General features: G+C 43.4%; 2 protein-coding genes and 1 pseudogene across 2 annotated transcripts; all 3 read right to left on the bottom strand.

Moving 5' to 3' along the window:
* On the bottom strand, nt 17–1159 carry LOC8077691 (basic blue protein). Its single transcript, XM_002452562.2, has 2 exons — nt 585–1159; nt 17–463 (listed from the first exon to the last, which is right to left on the bottom strand). Exons 1-2 carry the CDS (start codon nt 790–792, stop codon nt 264–266), a joined length of 408 nt encoding a protein of 135 aa, XP_002452607.1. The 5' UTR covers nt 793–1159; the 3' UTR covers nt 17–263.
* LOC8071064 (S-adenosylmethionine carrier 1, chloroplastic/mitochondrial) lies at nt 2415–7980 on the bottom strand. The gene is made up of 12 exons (XM_002452561.2): nt 7686–7980; nt 7435–7488; nt 5676–5758; nt 5309–5385; nt 4849–4939; nt 4605–4658; nt 4438–4533; nt 4185–4274; nt 3745–3796; nt 3550–3611; nt 3391–3471; nt 2415–2962 (listed from the first exon to the last, which is right to left on the bottom strand). Exons 2-12 carry the CDS (start codon nt 7484–7486, stop codon nt 2837–2839), a joined length of 864 nt encoding a protein of 287 aa, XP_002452606.1. The 5' UTR covers nt 7487–7488; nt 7686–7980; the 3' UTR covers nt 2415–2836.
* Nucleotides 15939–18255, bottom strand: LOC8068628 (annotated as a pseudogene).

Raw genomic sequence — 20963 nt, 5'->3', positions numbered from 1 at the left:
AACACCATCGTCGGAGTTGGGGGGAAGACACAACATGTGGCGTTAAGGAGAAAATAGCGGTAGATCTGTCACAGCTCACGACCAACCCGAGGTCACAAAAGCCACATTAGTTGTACATAACACAAGCTAGCGGGCCCTGAACATACACACGACAACACAAATTAACAAGCAGTTGATTTTTCATCAGGCAGCAGATCGATCTGGACTCTCGAAGATTGTTGGACACATGGCCAACGGCCCAGCCCATCGATCCCCATCCCCTACTACACGGCCCTGACGGCGATCTTCATTCCGGCCTGACAGTGTCCCCGCACGGTGCAGGCGAAGTAGTGCGTGCCTCTGCCGAGCCTCACCTTGTCGCGCCCGCTCCGCAGCACCTTGGCGCCCTTGGGCACCGCGCAGCTCCGGTACGCCGCCGCGTTCACGACCGCCACGTCGTGCACCGCACGGTTGTAGTTGAACACTGCATGCGCGTGCGCGCACAACACAAGCCGCCGGCACGTACGCCACGCGTAAGGGCAGGCACACACGCGCAGAAGCAATATGCACGGAGGAACAGCCTGTCGATATGCATGTATACGTACCGAGCACGTCGCCGGCGCGGAAGGTCCTCCCCTTGGCCCACCTGTCGACGTTGAACTTCCACCCACCGTAGTCGCCGACCATGTACGACGCCGCCGCCGCCTCGGCGACCGGGGCGCTCGTCGCCACGAAGAGGCCGACCATCAGGAGCGCCGCCAACGCGAGGACGACACTGCCGCCGATCGCACTACCACTTCCCCGAGCCATCATCACCGGGGTACGGTATCAGCTGCCTTGGCAGCGACGCCGATCGACGACCGCGGGGGTTGCACTTGCACGGCACAGGAGCCAGAGCTCGCGATCGCGCGGCGCGGCTTTTTATAGCGCGTTCCGCCGCGGCCAAGCTAGGCGGGTGGAGACGATCGAGAGGCGAGAGCAAACTTCAGTTATCTTCAGTTTCCGACTACAAACAGTTCAGTTAATCAGTTGGTCTCATCTCAGCTTCGCCTTTCTTTGTTTGAAAGTGGATTCGGCGATCTGAATCTAGCAATAATGCCAGCTACTAGCATATGGAGAGGGATATGAATATTGAATCGTGCAAAAGGTTTCTCTAGTCCAGATGCAAGCTTTATCAGGGACCTAAAATGGCAGCGACCGAAGTCCTCATTGCGTTGCTGCACAATCCACCTTTTGAGTAAACTTGTCGTGGACGCGAAGGGTTATTATTATTGCTGCCTGCATGGCAACCTTTGTGTCAAACTGTCAGTGGATCAGAGGGAGGATGTCAACAGTCCTGTCAACTTTGGATGATCCATGACTCTATATGGCCTTGTTTAGTTCCTAAAAATTTTACAAAATTTTCCAGACTCCCCGTCACATCGAATCTTTAGATGTATGCATAAAGTATTAAATATAGATGAAAATAAAAACTAAATGCACAGTTTGGTCGGAATTGACGAGACGAATCTTTTGAGTCTAATTAGTCCATAATTGGACAATATTTGTCAAATACAAACGAAAGTGCTACTATTCCTATTTTGCAAATTTTTTTGGAAGTAAACAAGGCCATAGTAACATATTTACAGCCCTAAGCTTGGTCCTTAATTTACATCATACTATATTTACTAGCCGTGACATGGCATCATCGGCACATCAGCGGCTTTTGTTTGTTCAGTGGCACATCATACACAATACTATGTGTCTTGTTGCCAACGTCTGCACATCATCGACTACTTGTTTGTTCAGTGCCCAAAGGTAACCAAGATCCCGTGACGTGTTTCCTCTCCTGTCAACTCTACAGCTAGTACAATTTACCCGGCGCGATTCACTAGTACAATCGTATCCATTAGAGATAACAGCGACATCCATGTGAGACAGCCGACGCCCCAGTATTACGCTCCACATCTCAAAGGCAAAGGCTGATCCAGCAAACCAATAATTTGCCGCACTCAGCGATCAGGAACCACACCCACAATTTACTTAGACCTCCATGGACACCTATGGCCGGACCTCTTCTTCCTCGGGGTTAGGGGAGGGGGAAAAAGTAAAAATATACTGTCAAGAACCCCAAAGATTTAGGACATTTGGCAATGGCCACTCTCATTTTCATACTGTTTTCATGACTGCCGCATCAGTTATTAAAGACGTTTTAGAGTGATGAAATAAACCGGGTCCAAAAATATTTTGTGGTTTTAGAGGCTTTGCCATAGCATTTAGATGTTGCATAGTGTTATGAAACGCAATATTTATATTGGAGTTTCCTTCGGTTTCGGTACTTTCAACGCGTGTAGATTAGATGAGACAAATAACTCCCAATGTAAACAGTGAGTGCCAGGTTTCCAAATCATGTAAGACGTACGTTTGGTTTTCAATGAGTAGAAACAGTATGAGTGTTGAGTGATGAGTATTATCTAGATAAAACTCGTGTATTCTCTCTTATAATTTCAAAGCTCACGTAGATGCACGCGGTGACAAACGGGCTCTACTGAACTGCCGTGTAACATAGCGTAGCCATATCTATAAATCACCTGACGGAAACGGGCAATCCAGTTAATTTCCTGGTATCGCTCGAGGTCAGGCGACAGGCGGTGTCTGCAGAAGTCAGGACTCAGGCGACCGGCAGAGGGCGCCGGACCCGGCAGTAGTCGCTGGTTGTTGAGGGCGCTGAGGCTAACGGCATGGAGCCGTGGGCTTATTGGTCAAGTTCGACGTGTACGTGATAACGTGAACGCCCTGGAGTACGAGAAGGCCCTGGTGTATTTTGTTTATCTAGTTTCACATGATAGGAATTCAACGTTAAAAAAATGATCTTCACTCATTCGTCCTTGACGGCCCGTAGCTCGCGGTTCCTCCTCTCGGCTAGCATCGACTTGGTTTTCTCCAGCACACCAAAGAAGATGGACCCGCCGATGCCAATCCACAGCACTCGCGGCTCAATGCCCTGCCATGTGTCAACAGAAATATATCAGCCTAGTGCTCCGCTGCACCAACGATAGTCAGAGAACATGAATACGAATTTCAGAACACAGTGTAGCTTTAGACATGAGAACTGAAAAAAAAAAAGGCAGCTGGACAAATGATGACAATATCTGGGCCATCTACAACACAAGAGAGGGCCGATGCAAGAGAATGCAGATCCTTGTATTGTTCTGTGTACCATATGCTTGGGCAAAAGGCTCAAATTCCCAAAACATAGTTTAAAGCAAACTGTAACCGCAAGTCACGATTGAAAACTTATCTAATGGGGAAGGGAATCTAAAAAGCTTAAGAATTTAAAGACCATAAAAAGCTTTCAGTTCACATGACGTAGTCTAGTGTTTGTTTTCCATTTTAAGAGTACCGAAGCTGATCACACGATTGGTGTTTTACCTTCAAGAATGCCTTAGGGCCTTCCTCCCTGAGGATTGTCTGAGCACAGTTTACAATTCCAGTGTATTGGTTCCCTTGTCCCTGCAATTACAATTGATATGGACACAGTCAGTAATGCAGAAGGAGATTTGTGTGGAAAGTCTTCATGCAAGTATTCACCTGAACCATCAGTCTTGTCTTCATGACATCAAGGGGAGTTGTTATAGCTCCAGTGATGGCACCTAGCAAAAAGGCAAAGTACATAGTAGATGGAAGTGATTTGTCAGGAAAAGGAGATAACCCATGAGAGGACAGTTAGATACTGAGGAAGCAAGGTGATAGTTCCAAAAGATTAGGGTGACAATTTGGTTATACCAGCAAAAGCACCAATAAGTGCATTCTCTGGATCATTCAACTCCCTTCTCGCCTGGATAATGAATCGTGGAAAAATTATGATAAGAATTGTGGAAAGTTCAAGTTGCAGTTTATGTTAGACATTGGTTACACCAAGCTATTTAGTGAAGGCTAAATAATATGAACCATCAATCAAGTCATAGAAGTCCTAGAAATAGTGTGAACAGATTTTGGTGAAAACAGTAGCATGCCAAATCACATCTGCTGATGCCTTCAGGAGATAGCAAAATGCTGATCATAACACAAAATTTGACCCTACCAAACAAAAGTCATCCAGGATTTTGCTATGAATGCCCAATTTTATTTTAGCACTGCAAGTGGTTTGAAGCGTTGAACAGATTGTTCATGAGTAGTTCAACAGATGTGAGAAAAAAATATTAGTGTCAGCAATGAAAGAGTACCACAGCTTTGTAGCCAATTCGAATTTGCTCATAAATGCAGAATTGAATGGCATCAAATGGAAGATCTCGAAGTAGAAAGGAACCATAACCCTATAAACCAAAAGAAACCAGTGTTATAATGGATAATATTGCAAGATATATTTTAAGTAGGAATAAAATCTACACATCAGATCTACAATAATTCATTCTTGAAGAGAGAAAATATTACACCTTAAGAGACTGTTAACCAAATAAGATGCCAGAATATACATACGGCGTACAGTCCTTTAAATCCTTCTTTAGCAACAATGAGACGAACAGCATCAGGTGCAGACTTGAATTGACCAGTTTGCATCCTTTGTTTGACCACCTGAATGCAAAGAGATCTGATTTGGATGCAGTATAATACTACCTGGAGTAGTAAAATATAAAATTACAGACCTCTGTAGGGACACGGACAAGGGAAGCAGCAATACCTCCAATGGCCCCTGCAGTCTGTAGCAATTGCGTTTTAGAAGACATGATCAACATAATAAATATGCTGTAGTAGGCACTAAGCATTCACAGAGAAGACAAAATAACAGTCTTGGTAATGTAAAAGCCAAAAAGTACAGTACAGGTGCTATAAAATGTACATGGTATAAACAGCAATGTCAAACAATAAGCCTTGTCTGTTGTAACTTACAAAATGGGCAACTGCACTCAGATTTTCAGGAAGTGTCTCCAGTAATTTTCTTTTAGTTGGCTCATACACTCCGACAAATATTGCAGAGGCCCTGTCATAAATTACACATTATGCTATGAAAATCATATAGACATGAAAAATGGTACTTTGGGAATAAAATATAGCAATTTCATCTCATGGTGTCTTTGCAAAAGATTAAACTACTGAATATGACTTCTTAATAGGTGCATGGCAGTCAGTTAAAGCCTTAAAGGTAAAACAACACTAAACTACCCAATAAATATGAAAGGGAAATAACAACTGCATCATACCACGAATTGATACATATAATGCCTTAAATACACAACACAGTGGCACCTTGAGGTTGGGGCACAATAGGCTAACAACTTGCAGCTTCAAATTGCTCTTAGAAAAGCAAGATCATGGTATGCAGTATGACAAAGAGACATGGTGTACTCACGGAAGGACACCAGCAAGATTTCCAGCTAATCCAGAATACAAGCCTTTCCATTCAATCCGGCTTCCACCTCGAGCAGCCTGCAGAGATCTCAAACTTCAAACAACATGTACATGTTGCAAGTAGTAGTGATACTAATATGCCAGTAAACAATGAACAGAAGAAAATGGATTCATCTAAGAAAGTAGAAGCGCGACGTATTAACTTATAAAACTAGACAAACACTTATTTTAACATGAGTTGAATAGGATTTGGAGCACATTGAAGGCACACTTAGATTAAAAATTCTATAGGCAAAGCACGTCACTGCTCTTATTAAATATGTTGTGTATTGGAAAAAGCTATTGTGCAAGGGGGCAAACATATGTACCTGAAGCCTGGTTTTTATAGTATCAATTGGGTAAAGTGCTGTTTCCACCACAACACCAGCAGTTCCTCCGGCTATGCTGCCCTCTGAAATGAAAGATTATACACAAGAAAAGATTAGCAATTTTTTTTGTTTATTCCTCGAAATAATAATTGCTGATTTTATATCAGGATTCAGGAGAGGAAAAGGCACGAAAAGGTGCCAAGCCACATTCTATTTAATGGAATGAGCAAAGTTTGCAACGAAGATTGTATTCGAGGGCTGATCTATGTGCCAAACAATGGGAAGAAGACCAGGTTTTGGTTCGATGTTTGGCTGGGCAACTGCCCATTTAGAAGTCTACAGTAGAATTTTTGAAATTTGTAATGAACAGGAAGAATCAGTATACAATGCGCTGAAAAATAATGAGACAAATTTAACTTTCAGAAGGTCTTTGGAGAGGAGGAACAGGAAGAATGGCTATTGTTAATATCACAGATTAGAGATATTCAGTTGAACACAGAACCTGACACAGATTAGACAAAACTGGTAATTTTACCACAGCTTCACTTTATAGAGAGCTTAGTTACCCTGGAATGGAAAATAAGGAGATCATGCAGATTTGGAGAGCTAGAATTCCAAGAAAAATAAATTTTTCCTGTGGTCGGTTTATACAGATTGTCTACCTTCAGCGGAACAATTGGCCAGAAGATATTCACTATAAATTTTGTGGCAAGTGGAAACAACTCAACATATTATCTTTGAATGTGTTTTTGTAAATTATATTTGGCGGACTTATCATGATTCATTTTACTGGAATTTGGTGCCCACAAATTTAACTCAATTTTTCAATGTATTCTCATGGTAATTTTTGTATAAGAGGGGTGGGTCCTAGTCTCAAAATAATCTATATTTTGGCATCCATAAGCTGGAGTCTATGGTTAACTCGTATTTTCAACGCCAGAATTGTTACTCAACCTGAAATGGTGGTACACCGGTTGAATTTTATGCAGAAATGGAGTATTCTACTCAAGGAGAAGGACAGAAGCTGGGCACGAAGGATGATGGAGGAAGTCCCTCGTCGTTTGACACAGCCAGGCATTCAGTGAAAGCTATGTAGTGTGTTTGTTCGTTTAGGACCTGCTTGTATTGATTGATCTGCGCAGCTGAGGCGCTTACTTTTGTTTCTTTTTTTGAAGGAAAACGCTTACTTTTGTTTCGCTTCTGTTGATGTTGGCTTTTCGTTTAGAGGGACACGCCTGCGTGCGTTGCTATCTTTCTGTGCTTTCCTGTAAGCTGGCATCCCCAACCACTGAGACAGATTTGCTTTCTATAAAGCAGGACCAGAGGGTCTTTGGTCTCAAAAAAAAAGTTTGCAACGACGATATGGTGAACATGCACACCAACCCTCTGGCTATAACCACAGCGACCAAGTTTTCAGAAAGCAACCTAGTAACTCTCAGAAGTCAGAACAGCAGGATTAGCATATCACATTTAACACACTCCACAATCCTCGTTATGGTGCCTAAACAGGGAACTGCCCAACCACACTAATTCCATGTTTGAACATTCCCATTCACTTTCAGCACTGCAAAAGCTGAATTCCAGCATGAACCATGGGTAACCAATTTTATCATGGAACATGAACATTCCTAACTAAAACCAGTGACAATGAGCAACCACAATTTTCAGCGACGGTGAAGAAGAGACACCCAGGAGAACGAAGCAGGTAGCAGTGTAGTACTACTGGAGAGATACAAAAGACAGAGAGAGGTTGACGCACCGAGCAAAACTTGAAGGAAATTGAATGACTTCTCTTCTCCACCTTCCCCCATGTCTGAATTCAGTAGCAAGCAATGCCAAGGCAGACCAGGTACAAAGGCATGGGTGTACACATATACAGCCGGTATTTTTTTTATGTATATTAAAAAAACGAAGTTAGTATTATCATATTTACACTAACTGCGTCAGATCCAATACAAATTATTACTTAGGGTTTGCGCAGCAGGAAAGGAATATAAGGGTCGGGCATACCTGGTCGGTGCTCGTCGCCTGCGAAGAGCTGGCGAAGGGTGGCGGCGCCGGCGCTCGACCAGCCGTCGCAGCAGAAAAGGGAGAGCGGAACGCAACGCGGCAACGCCCCCTGGACTCTGGATGGATGGCAGGATTAGGACGACAAGCTCGGCTCCGTCACCTCGTTAGGATAACGAGCGGCTCGAGTCGCTCGGCTCGTTTGACTGCGGTGACAGGCCGGGTACTGCGGCGGCGCGTGGGCGTGGGGAGAGGAGCATGCCAACGGGAGGAGTCGGCTCTGTCTGTTTGCGCGCGCACACTGCGGATGGAGGATGGTAGTGATGGTCTTTGGGTTGGCCGGGACCTGCAGGCCGAGGTCGATTGCATTCTTGGCCCGCCGAACCAGAGGTACTATTGAGTCCAATTTTCTACCTCGTCCTTTTCAGGCCTCTAGAAACAAAGCAAGATACATAAAGTCAGTACGGTTCAACTACGGCAGGGGCGTCCCAAATAAATCTGAGACCCGATTCTAAACAACAAGGAGAGGCCTACCATCTATTATCAAAATCTAAAAAAGATAATATCAAATATCATTATATTACAAAGACAATATATAAATTATAACTAAATAAAATATGAATTGTGCATGGAATTTATACTAGGCAATGATCTTCGTCTGGCGTCCTAATTTGGGTCCGGGCGCCTATGATAGCTACTATGTCTCGACTCTTCAGCGATGAACAAGTCCAAGAGACGAAGCCACAAACTTACGAAGAGTTACAAACTTATGTGAAGAAGAATTACCGACCATAGACTTTTCTAATTCACGATCATGAACTTAATGTGCTTTCTCTCGAAGGAAGTAGCGGACCACATTTATTGAGTCTATGTGACTAATTTACTAATTAAAATAAACCTAAAATTATTATATATATTTAGAACATTTAGTAAATTTTGGAGCCCATAATTTTTAGGGGCCTAGTTCGATCGCACAGCCTGCACGGCCTCTGGGACGCCCCTGACTACGGATTGGTAGATATGGACTAATAACCATAAAAAGATATGCACATATACTTCCTATACCTAAATAGGATAACTCCATTAACATATAGTTTTCTAGCTTCTCACGAAGCCAACATCTACATCGGCCCACACCAACATAACACCATCGGTCAGTCTTGGAGCAACTCTCACCTACACGAACTAGTCATTTAATATAAATTTTGTCTACAAAATGCCTGCTAGTGAAATTTTCATATACTATAACTAACTAGTGCTAGTGTTTTATTACTGCTTAAAAACACTAGGAGAATTTTATCATTTTAGTAGTGAATGGAATTCTTATTTTTTTGATGAGTCAAATAGTTTAAACTTTGACTAGATTTATATAGAAACATATTAAAATTTATAAAACGAAGTAAGTATCATTAGATCAGTGATAAAATATATTCTCATAATAAGTTTTATTTGAAGAAATAAATGTTAGTACCATTTCTAATAAATTTAGTCAAATTTGAACTAGTTTGACTTATCCTATAATTACATTCCTTTTCATGGACGCAACCCAGAGAAAATTCAGCAAGTGTGGGGATGGAGATTAATTGGTGCTAATAAACCTGCTAGATTTACGTTTCAGATGCAATAAATATACTGCATTTACACGCAACAAATATCGTTTCAATGCTCAGCAACAAAATTAATCGTTTCAAAGAGCGGAGATTCTATAAATATATGCCCATGCGTATCGTTTGCCACCACATCACCAACAAGCACAAGTTGAGATCTAGTTCGTGGTAGTGGTAGAGATAGAATTGGTAAAATCACCGCAGTGGCGCTGCTGCCTCTACTGATCCTCCTGCCGCTGACGATGCTCTCTTCCATGGCGTCGGCCACGCGCCGCTTGCCGGCAGCGCTGAGCGGCGAGACCTTCGCGGTGCTTAGAAAGGTTCCAACTGGACCAAGCAACGAGACTAGCGACCCGCCGCCGCCACCGTCTCAAATGGCTGAGAGCCCTATCGTCGACTTCCTGGAGCTGAGAAAGGTGCTAACTGGACCAAGCAACGAGACCAGCGATCCGCTGCCACCACCGTCTCAAGTGACTGAGAGCCCTGTCATCGATTTCCCGGTGCTGAGAAAGGTTCCCACCGGACACAGCAACATACAAGCGATCCACCGCCGCCACCGTCGGTCGCCACGAGCGCAGAGCTGCTGGGGCGATTTTGATGCTTGTACTGTCATTATCGTGCATTGAGATTTCATCATGCAAACTCACATTTGTACTGACATAATGCATATGCCTTAATCGTAATAACATTTCATTTGATAAAGTTCAAAAAAAAACAATTTCCCCTAGATCGATGGTGGAAACTAAATATTACAAATATGATCCTCTAGTAGCGGTAATGTCTTCCTATGTCCTTATATCGTGTTGTTGTGTTTCTGCATGCCAGTGTTTTGTACACTGTCATGTTGATTAAGTGCTGATATGTGCAACAACAACATATATTCTTCACACAACTGATGCCAATATGTTACAGTTTCACGAATCATGATGCAATTCATATTTAAGGGGCATGTATCCAAAAATAGATAAGTTTACCTTAGATGTCACGAAACATAAGCAAAGGAAAAACGTATATTGACCAATAGACCATCTAGAAAAGAGGTTCACACATAGAGATTTTACAATGATTTCATATCTCTACTCCTAAAAAGAGTCACTATGACCCGTCTACCACTAGCATAGTGAAGCCGGCCACCTCATACATCTCTGTAAAAATTTGGCGCCGACATGTGGGCCCATGCCTGCTCCCCGCACGCACTTCCTGTCTCCTCGCTTGTCAATCTCTACAGCAGAACAAAACACCCTTGCAAGTTGCAACTCGCCGATGCGAAGGCTACCGCCGCAGCCCTTCGCCACACAGACCCCAACACCAACAAGCAGCTGCAGCAGCCAGTCCTCCACCGACCTGCTGAACCCTCGCCTTGCCACCTCTTACCTTAATGCCTCCACCAAGCACTGCTGCTGCCATTACACGGCCTCGCCTTCACTTCTTTCGCCTCGATTTCCTCGAAGTTTGGTTGACAGCGGCACGACACGGCCTCGCCTTCACTTCTCGGTGTTGATCCGTGGCTGGTTTGCCTTCCCCGCGACGCTCACCAGAGCTGCCGTCCGACTTGCCCACAACTCGGCCTCAGCTTCACTTCCTAGTGTCAATCCATGGCTGGTTTGGCATCCCTAGGACCTTGGAGTTGTGTTTTGCAGATGTATCAATACTCCCTGTGCAGCAGCTCAGAAGAGTGTCGTGTTGTTTTGCTGTTAGAGTCCCCAAATCATCAATGTTTATGGGTTGGAATTTGAGATATTATGTGCTTAGACTATTATTCAAACTCAAGGATTTCCCAAACCATCGATGCTTAGGTTGAGTTTTGGGATATTAGATGTCTGGACTATTGTTAAAACATCTTTGCAGACAAATTTCAGTTTCAATTGATGTTGATTCTATGTGTATTTGGTCCCAGTTGGATGCTTGTCTCATTAAACATGGGAAGAATAAAAAAAAGTTCGTGGCAAGCTATAATTAGAATGGTTGTAGCAAGATCCAATTATATTGCATACATGAATACATTATGTGTTCGGTAATTTGTTTGATTTATTTTATTGACATTCATCATATATCATATTGTAGTTTAAAATTATATTGGCATTTATGTGTGAGCAAGGCATATCAGTTGAATCAAAAATAAAGATAAGAGAAGGTATGACACGTGCTGAAGACTGTCGATTCTGCACATGTCCATGTTTATCTGTCTTTGCACGTTTTCATTTGAGGTGTATCTGTTTTGCGATGTAATGTTGCTACAAAATAAGATAATTTGTATTGATCACAAGGTTATCTCAGTACTGCAAAATGTCTATGAGATATATCTTTGTTTATTTTTTGAACAATCTATGCAGGCAAGGAAAAGAGTGACGGCTATTGACTGATGTTGAAAGATAGGACAAGGCAGTACCAGCTTGAGGTGCTTGAGCAAGCAAACAGCAGGAACACAAATTGCTTTTTGTTAAAACTGGTGCGAGGAAGATTCTCATAGTTGTATCGCTGATCAAAAGCATCTGTGACAAAATGATCAAGGAGAACAAGAAGGTGCTCGTTGTTTTCTTGGTGCTTAAGGTGCCCCTTGTGTATCAGGTACAAACACAAGAGCAAGTCTTCAGACATAGTGTTGGTCGGAGATGGAAGCTACAACGAACTTGACTACACAGACATAAGCTTCTGCCCCTGCCCTTGTGAGTTTCACCTGTGCCTCTTCTGTCATAGTAGCTACAAGATGGACGTTGCCCAGGTCGTAGGAAGCAGTACAACATAGTTTCTGCAGCGATTGCAGCCACGGTGCAACAACAACTATATCTTGGTTGCAAAACTGCTTAGGTATCGATGATAGATTTTTCATGCCTTCAGCCTTCAAAGGGGGCGCTTAGCTAAATTAAACTACAAGTTAGGCTTACAAGATGTTTGACCATTTTGTTTCGGTTGTCTATGCCTAAACTCGAATGGATAATGCACACAAGACTTTTTTTCATATAATAACTGAAAAATACTCAATTCATCTTAAATTATAAGACATTTGAACCACTCGGCTTATTCAAAAATTATTATAAAATATCAGTTCTTTTATCATGGTTTGGTTTATTAATAAAAGTTGTTCAAGAATGACTTAAATTTGACTATGCAAATTTTTGAATAAAACGAGTGGTCAAACTTAGAATAAAAAAGTCAAATGTCTTTTAATTTCAGATAAAGAAAGTACGAAGGATGGTTTAGATTTTAATATCCGTAGCAACGCATGGGCATGATTCTAGTATAACTAGAAAAAAGTCCCTTCTATCCCTACAAATTATGGTTAGAGTCTAGTATTCCTCCCAAACTTCAAAATTGAATAAACTACCTTCCTTAGCTCTCAAAAATGTGTAAATTACCACCATACCCAATTAGAAGTGGTTTTCACGGCCATTCATCTTTCTTCAACCACAAAACTACGGTAAACATCTAATAAGGTTTTTTAACCATGAATAAATATCTTTGAGCCTCTAATTTTTTTAATTTTTTAGAGATAGATTAGGGCACAAGAAATGTAAATAAATATTTAGTGCTCATGAAAATATCTTTAGAAGATTCCAAAAGTTGTATTTAGCTCTAGAAAATTTGAAAATTGTCCAAAATATCAGGAAATTTTTTAAAACACTCTAACGGATACTTATTTGCATTTTGAAAACTTTCCACGATAAAAATATGACATGAAACCAACGCGAATGCAAAATGAAACCAACATGATTGCATTCAGCATCAACTGATTAGATTTTTTGTGATTTATTATATTTTTGGATATTTTTCTGATTTTCTAGACCTAAATCTAATTTCTAGAAACTTAAAGATTTTATTAGTTCTAAACTTTTTTATTTTGATATCTCATGTCATGTCACGATATATCTCTAGGATCTTCTTAATTTTTTTTTTGGAATGTGAGATACATTTTTCATGGTTTAAAAATCTTATCAAATGTTTAACCTTTTTTCACTAAAAAAAGATGAAACCACCACTTCTAAGAGAGGCAGAAAGGTAATTTAAATGTTTTTAAGAGTTGAGGGAGTCAGTTTATCTAACTTTAGTTTCCAGTTCAAGGAGCAAAACTGGACTCGGATGATAGACCATGGAGGTAAAAATGTTTCTTTTTCTTTATAATAAATAAACCTTCAAGGGAAACAAGACTTGCTTCAACATAAGACAGCCCACTTCGGCCCATTAGCAAGTTACAGTGGCCCACGGGCTGACGTGAGTTTTATTTTTATATTTTATTTTCCCCAATTAGCAAACTTCAATTTTGCTGAAAATGAAATTAGGATAAATACATTAACACACACTATGGCTAAGTTTTTGGATTTTCATGTGCATTCAAAGCATTTTCACATATGTGAGATCTGGAAGAGAAAAGTTCCTGCAGAGTGCGTTTCACACAGAGATGCTTAAATGGACTCAGAATGGCAGTGTCAATGGGGATTTCGAAGATTATCTTGGAGATAGATGCACTTATAGTTAAATCAACGCTAGAAGGTGAGGAGTATATATAGACTCTCTCTGATGGGAGGAATCATTGCTGAAATTAAACACTTGATGGCTTCAAAATTTGTTCTATGTAAAGTTAGTTTTTGTCCTCGTGATTATAATAAGTTAGCTCATGAACTAGCAGCTATAGGTTTTAAGTTGCCCAGTAGTTCTCATGCTACCTGGGATGATGTACCTCATGCTATTGAGGATCTTGTCACTAGCGATTTTGCTAGGGTGCAAGAGTGATGAAAGCTCTGAACTAAAAAAAAAAGCATTTTAACATATGTGAGATCAGATATTTTTTTTCTTAAATGTTGGTACGTTCGTAATCCTAAGAAATGTTCACATCCAATGCGAAATTCAGATGACTTTTGTAAAATAAAAAAGAAATGGGAACGGCCACTAAACACTAGGTGTCACTTTGCAACAGAGAGACACTCAGATCTCAGGGAGACGGGAGACCCCCACCCCCCCCCCCCCCTACCCTTTCAATGTTTTACTCTTATTTTTTCAAATAACGACAAGAGATTTGCTAAATCAATTTAATTAGAAGAAAAAGTAGGGGTGAAATAAACAAGATATCTAACCAAAAAATAGAAAAAGGCAATTTGAAAAGCAGAGGAAAAATAGCCTAGGAGGTACCACCGCAACTTGAACCCAGCAAAGGTCAAACATATCCTAACTTACAACAAGAAACGATGCATGGTGTGATATATTAAGAAATGAGTTATGTGTCGACCTCTACGGCTTTGATGAGCTTGTTCGCAGGTCTGAAAAATTATAGTTGAAAATATTATTTGCTGATTTATTGTGAGAAAAAAAATAATAGTAACTCACAGAAATATACAACAAAGAACAGAGTATCCATACGGCATTATATGTAAAAAGATTTTACTTTTTATATAAGAGAAAGAGGGAGACCAAACAATGTGTGGGCCCCACTGCCACGTCAACTAAACTATCCAATAAACCATTTTGAAATGGTCAAGTGGGGTATTTTCTGCAGTTTTAGAAGTTAAGGTGTATTGCTGTTCAACATTCGAAAGTTCAAGGAGGCCTTTCAAATTCAGAGGCTAGTTCAAATAGTGGATCAGACTTCAGTTTTCAGAAATATAGGATACACAAGTGTCACACAATATGTGTTGCTACCTACTTGCATTACACACCTTGTGAGTTGAGAGAAATATATACCGCTTGCAAAATTAAACATTTGCCTAGCCAACTTATCCACCGGAGTCAATTCGTCAATCGATGGCCATCTATGCATGGGCTTATTTAGCTGCACCTATATTCATCTTAACCCACATATATTGAGATAAATTGAGGTGAAAATTAGTTAATTTTATTCATTCATAATCTATCCCAATGCATATAGCCAAACAAGGCCTATAGAAGTATAAGTGGATACCCTCAAATCGAGCTTGTCATATACTGTAGTTATATACTCAATCGGCACATTAGCTTTGTTCCAAGTTAAATATGTTGACTATCTTTGACCTATTATTTAAAAAAATCCTTATACACAATATATAAATTTTCTATACTATGAAAGTCTTTTTTATAGTGAATCTATATTTTTTTGAATCTAATCTTTTTCTACTATGAAATCGATGGATGAATTGAAGAATGGATGGATGAATCGAAGAATGGATGGAGAAAGCAAAAACACTATCTTGAAATTTGAACTGAAAGCTCGGGGAGAAAGAAGTTGGCCGAGAAGGTGACTGGGATATATAGGGTGGAGCTTTATTTAGTGCCGATCAGTGAATACAACCGGAACTAAAGGTCCATTTCCAGCCACGGATCCATCCACCAGCCGGGACAATAGTTTTACTCCCGGTTTGAGCCAAGAATCGGGAGTAAAAGTTGACCTTTTAGTGCCGGTTGTTGTTCCACACGGGACTAAAGGTCTCCTGCCACATCATTATGGCGTAGTAGCCGTTGGGCAGGGGCTTTTAGTCCCAGTTAGCGAACCCAACCGGGACTAAAGGTTCTTGTAATCCTGGACTCATAGAATTCTGGAACCAAAGCCAATTTTGACAGAGAGATCAAAGGTCATTTCTCTACTAGTGTGATCAAAGCTAATAGGACAAGTAAATAAAACACGGAGGGAGTATATATGTATATATACATATATCCATATAATAACGAACTGAGGACGTATGGATTATACGCATTACGCAACAAAACAAAATTAAAGGTTTACTGCACATATATACTCCAGATGGCTAGTTACAAGATGCATGCAGTTTACATGGTTTTCTGTTTGATGTCTCTGTTCCTTAACTTTTATATGGCTTAATAAGCCAGACGGTGGGACGGCACTCCGATCCTGTACAATGCACAGCACGGTTTTGTCTCAATCCTCCGCATTCACGGATGCCGAAACGATTGAGAGAAACAACAAGGTGATGTGTAGAACCAACTAACTAGAGTGGTCTAAAGTAGCTTCGACAAATTCTGAGTCCGTAATTTCATGCCGAGCCCGTGAATGATCCCTTGCAAAGGCCCTACAGGTCGTCCAACGACCTCGACACTCACAGCGACTGAGCGACACGGGCGCGGCCTGACCACGAACGGCACGCACGGGCAGGGCGTGGCGACAGTACGGACGACATCGGCAAGCTAGGTGACGGCGCACGGGGCGGCAATGGCAGCTCCTCCTCCTCCTGCAGCGGCAGGTCGCTTGACGAATCGGCCCTTCATCCGCGGCCGCTTCTCCGCGTTGAGCTTCCGCACCTCGTACCTTATCTTCTTCGCGAACAGCCTCGTCCGCCGCTTCTCCCGGTACCGCGTCACGCGCGCCTCCCGCCCGCCGACCATCCCCAGCCGTGGACTCACCGCCGCCGCTTCCCCACCCAGCCGTCCTCCTCCCGCCATCCAGCCCTGCACCGTACACACGCAGCAAATCTTTCATGAACCCGATTCTACTTGAAACTTGCAAAATCGATCGAAGCATATGCGCGCGCGATCGATCATCAAGGACGAGGAGCAGCGGCGTGAATTCCGAAAATCATCACGTACCGTGAGGTGAGCGTGGGGCCAGAAGTCGTCGAGCTGGACGTTTGGCCGTTGGCCATCGGTCCACGGCGAGCTTCCCCAGCTCTCGATGATGGCCTCGTAGTTGAGGCTGAGATCCAGGCTCCTCTTCAAGAATTGCGTACCCGCGGCGGCGGCGTCGCCGTTGCTCGCCGACGCCTTGTGTTCGAAGCTGTCCTCGTCCTCGTGATCCATCATCACCGTGGGCGAGCTGCAGTTGAAGTCTATGTCCAGCACCAGCACCTCAGCCGACGACGCCTCCGGCTTCATCAGCTCCGCGGGGCCAAATCCGGGAGCGCCCTCGCCGCGGGAGCGGGAGATTACGCTGCCGTTGGGCTCCATCTTCACCCGCCCGACGTCGACGTCTTCCGCTTGCTGCGTCGTCGTCATTAGCCCTAGGCTCTCCATGTAGAACGATTCATCCAGCTCGTTGCTGTCGCCCAGGCCCTGGCCAAGAAGGGCTTCCATGTCGGCGGCGAACTCTCTAAGCTCGGCGTCCGTGGGGCCGAAGCCAGCGAAGCTGTCCGGGAGCTGCTGCACGGGCGATTCCGCGACCACCACCGCCGGTGGTGCCGCCTTTGCGTTGTCCACGGCGCCGTCGACGTCATTATCCCTGCAGCAGGATGATGAGGCCGTGGCCGTCGGGTCATCGAGCGGAGGCGGCGGCGTGCAGAGCTCGGCCAGGGCGCGGTCAAAGGTCGGCACGCAGTACAGCAGCTGCTCCTCCTCCTCCTCCTCTTCCTCATCCTCTTCCTCGACCTTCCGCTCCTCCGACGACTCGACGGTGGCCACCTCAGGCACGACGACGAGCTTCCTCGACAGCAGCTGCCCGACGCTCTTGACGTGCGGCCTCCGGGTGCGCGCCTTGCGCTTGGACCACGCCGGCGCGACCTGCTGCTGCTGCTGCTGGCGCTTCTTCCACGTCGACGTCGACGCCACGCCGACGCCGCCGGCCTCGAGCGTCGAGTGCGCGGGGTCTGGCGGCGACGTCATCGGGCGCAGGCGCAGGCGCTCATGCCGCCTGGCGAGCGGGTTCGCCGAGTGGACCGACGCGTCGCAGCCCTGGCACAGGAAGGCGTCGTCGGCCGCGCAGTACCACCGCGCGCGCCGCCGCAGGCAGCTGTCGCAGGCGCGCGCGGCCTTGCCACCCACGGCGCCGGCGCCGGCCGCCGCGTGCTTCGAGCTGCTCATGTACGTGCCGCCGACAAATTAAGCACGGTGCAGCTAGCAGCGATCCCCGGGAAACTTGCAGAAAGCTAGCTAGGTGCGCGATCGAGCTCCACAGCTCCAACCCCGATCGAGCTCTGGCCGCTAGCGCGACAAAATCGCAAGAAAATATCACTTCCGGATTAGGGCTGCATGAGTGAGTGAGAGAGGGAGACATGGCCCAGCATGGCTCTTTTTCGGGGACCTCTCGGCCCCGTCGGCCGCGATGCTAAGTGTACTTTCCACTTTTAGTGTAGACGTGTGGGGCCCACCTGCAGGCCTTATCCGGGAGGCGATTGGCCCGCTGGAAATACCCCATCCGGTTCCTCGAAATGCGATTGGCTGCGGCTGGATTTTCAGTTGGGGGCCACGGCATGGTTTCGAGACACGTTGGAGGAGCATTTTGGGATCTGGAGGACCAGAAGAAGAGGTCCCCTGGCGAAAAGTCGTTTGCTGTACCGATCAGCCGCTGTTTCTTCGTACACAATACTCCAAGCGCTTTACTAATTAAGATTATATATATGCGTAATTTCTTTTTTTTTTTTGCGAAAGAACTTTATAACTGATGTTTCAGTTCCTGGTACCGTGAAACTTATTGTTTTTTAACTGATGTTTCAGGGTTTTTTTTAATTGAGGTTTAATTTCTCCCAAAGCTTTACCGAGGAATCAAATGTATATATATGGATATATATTCAACAGAAGCAATCTAGCCTATCTCGAGAGTTCCTGAAGCCAAATCGGTCATGCTCAGGCTCATACTCATCGCCATCTTACTGTACCGCGCAGTGTATGGGAGGTATTGTCATGCACCCAACCAACTAGGTTCTCTTTTGTGATGTCTATTTCTCTCTTTAATGATTGACGAAAAAACATCCTATATTGGATTTTATTTTATAATCTACCACGCACACAATTGATTAGACATTATACTTGTCAAAAAGAATTGATTAGACATTTTGTTTTCGTTTTTGTTTTGAGCGGAAATTGTATGGTACACTCTGTTAAGCATTGTCAAATGTTGGAACTCCATCCACTCTGTTTCGTGGGAATTGCCCAAAGCCAAAACTGCCCCGGTTATCTAACTGTTGCCCTTAGCTTGTTCAAATGATCAAATAATAAAAATGGGAAACCCCGCTTTGCACCTCGGATCTCAGGATATTTTTAAAAAGATTTTACATCGCTTTGCTTGCAGAAATCAGAAGGATATATTGGAAAGATACAGGTTAAACTTATTTGCCCTTGGAACGTAGTGTGCTTTCCAGAGAGGGCTCAGGCATCATTGCCTGCAGCCAAGTAGAAATCTTATCCTGCTTGGATAACGTACTTTGTTACTGTGGGGGTATCTAGTATCTAGCTCGTCCAAACTCCTTTTCTCATTTTATTTCTCTTTCATGTCTGGTGCGCTTTCTGCCGGCATGCGCACAGTGACATTGTAAAAATTATTCTCTATTAGATGGACCTGCCTGGCATGAGTATATACACCATTAAAGTTAGGAAGTTCTAATATTCCTGGTGTCTGAATTTGACAACAATCTTAGACAAATCACTAGTACAATCAAAAAAGAAAAATGACATCTCATAAGAGAGATTTCATACTTTTTCCATATAGTCAAACAATGAAATAATTACATGTTATTTGAACAACGATAAAAAATCAGACACCTAAAATGTAGGAGACGTGTTAAAGTTAGCATGAAAAAAGGTGATCAACTAAAAATTTACTCGGGGCTCAAGTCAAACTCTTATGATTAAGGTGTGTATTCTCCGTAATATGTGAACAAATTTTGATCCCTTATACTTTAGGTCCGAAGAAGTAAGTTTTTTTCTAAATGAATGAGTTAGAAACTTAGAATTGAAAAGTTGAAAGGAAAGCACAAAGTTACCAACCCCACATATAGTCCCCCATTATTGGAGAACCACGACACCAGACGATTTGGTTGTGCACTGATTCATTTGGCCAATCCCCTAAGGGTTTAAGTTAGATACGAGAGGTAGATAGTGTCAAAAAGAGAGAGGGGGGAGGCACATGGAGGGGGTCAGCTCGTGGTTTCAGGTGCGGGAGACGAAAAAGCGACAAATAAGAGTATTTGTTGGGTCGTGGGTAGGAGGTAGACAAGTTTTAGCTCAGCCACACTTAGGGCAAGATAAACTTAGGAAAAAAAAGTTTAGAGGTCATACTCTGGATTTTTGGGGGCATGCCAAGGGTCATGGCCCTAGGCCCATATTGACCGGGTAGCGTCGTGATTTGGAAGAGCATCCTAGTTTATGTACATTTAATATACATAAATTCACTTTAGGTAGTGGTTCATGTCATAGGAATAGGCGCTCCCTATGCACCTCCTATATCTTCCAGAGCACGCAAGATGTAGGCTCAAACTGTTCACAACATCCGTAAAAAGAACTAAAGATCATTGACTAAGATCTAATCGAGGAGAGTACATAGAGGCTAAGTGCATCTGTTCTCAGCTAGGTATGTCGACTAGGCACCATGAGACGTCGTACGGACTTGCTTGATGGACATGTTATTGATCGCTCTAACCTACAAAGGTGGCCTACCACTGTACCACAGTATGAACCGAAATTGTTATCACTATAACTGGATATGTTGAGCTCTGCTTTGCTAGAGCCTAGAACCATGTGTGTGTTTTCTTTCTGATGAGGTAACTACCATGAATAGTTTCCTTTGAGTGACCTAGAGGCATGAAGGAATTCAAACGATTTAAGCCTCCTCTCGTCTAACCATGGTTACAAATTCAAACGGAAGTAATTCATGCTAAGATTGCTATCGACTTCCATGAGCTTGTGCAGAAGCCAAATTGGTAATGTCAATCACCATCATATATGAGGTAACGTGTATACAAACCATTGGGCGCTGTTAAAGCAGCACTGTTGTCTACAGTACTGTAGTTTGTAGTAACGGGAATCCACTGTGGCTGTGTTTTCTGTC

The sequence above is a fragment of the Sorghum bicolor genome, chromosome 4, assembly GCF_000003195.3.
Source record: "Sorghum bicolor cultivar BTx623 chromosome 4, Sorghum_bicolor_NCBIv3, whole genome shotgun sequence".
Lineage (NCBI taxonomy): Eukaryota > Viridiplantae > Streptophyta > Magnoliopsida > Poales > Poaceae > Sorghum > Sorghum bicolor.
This window is presented reverse-complemented; position numbering and strand designations above follow the sequence as displayed.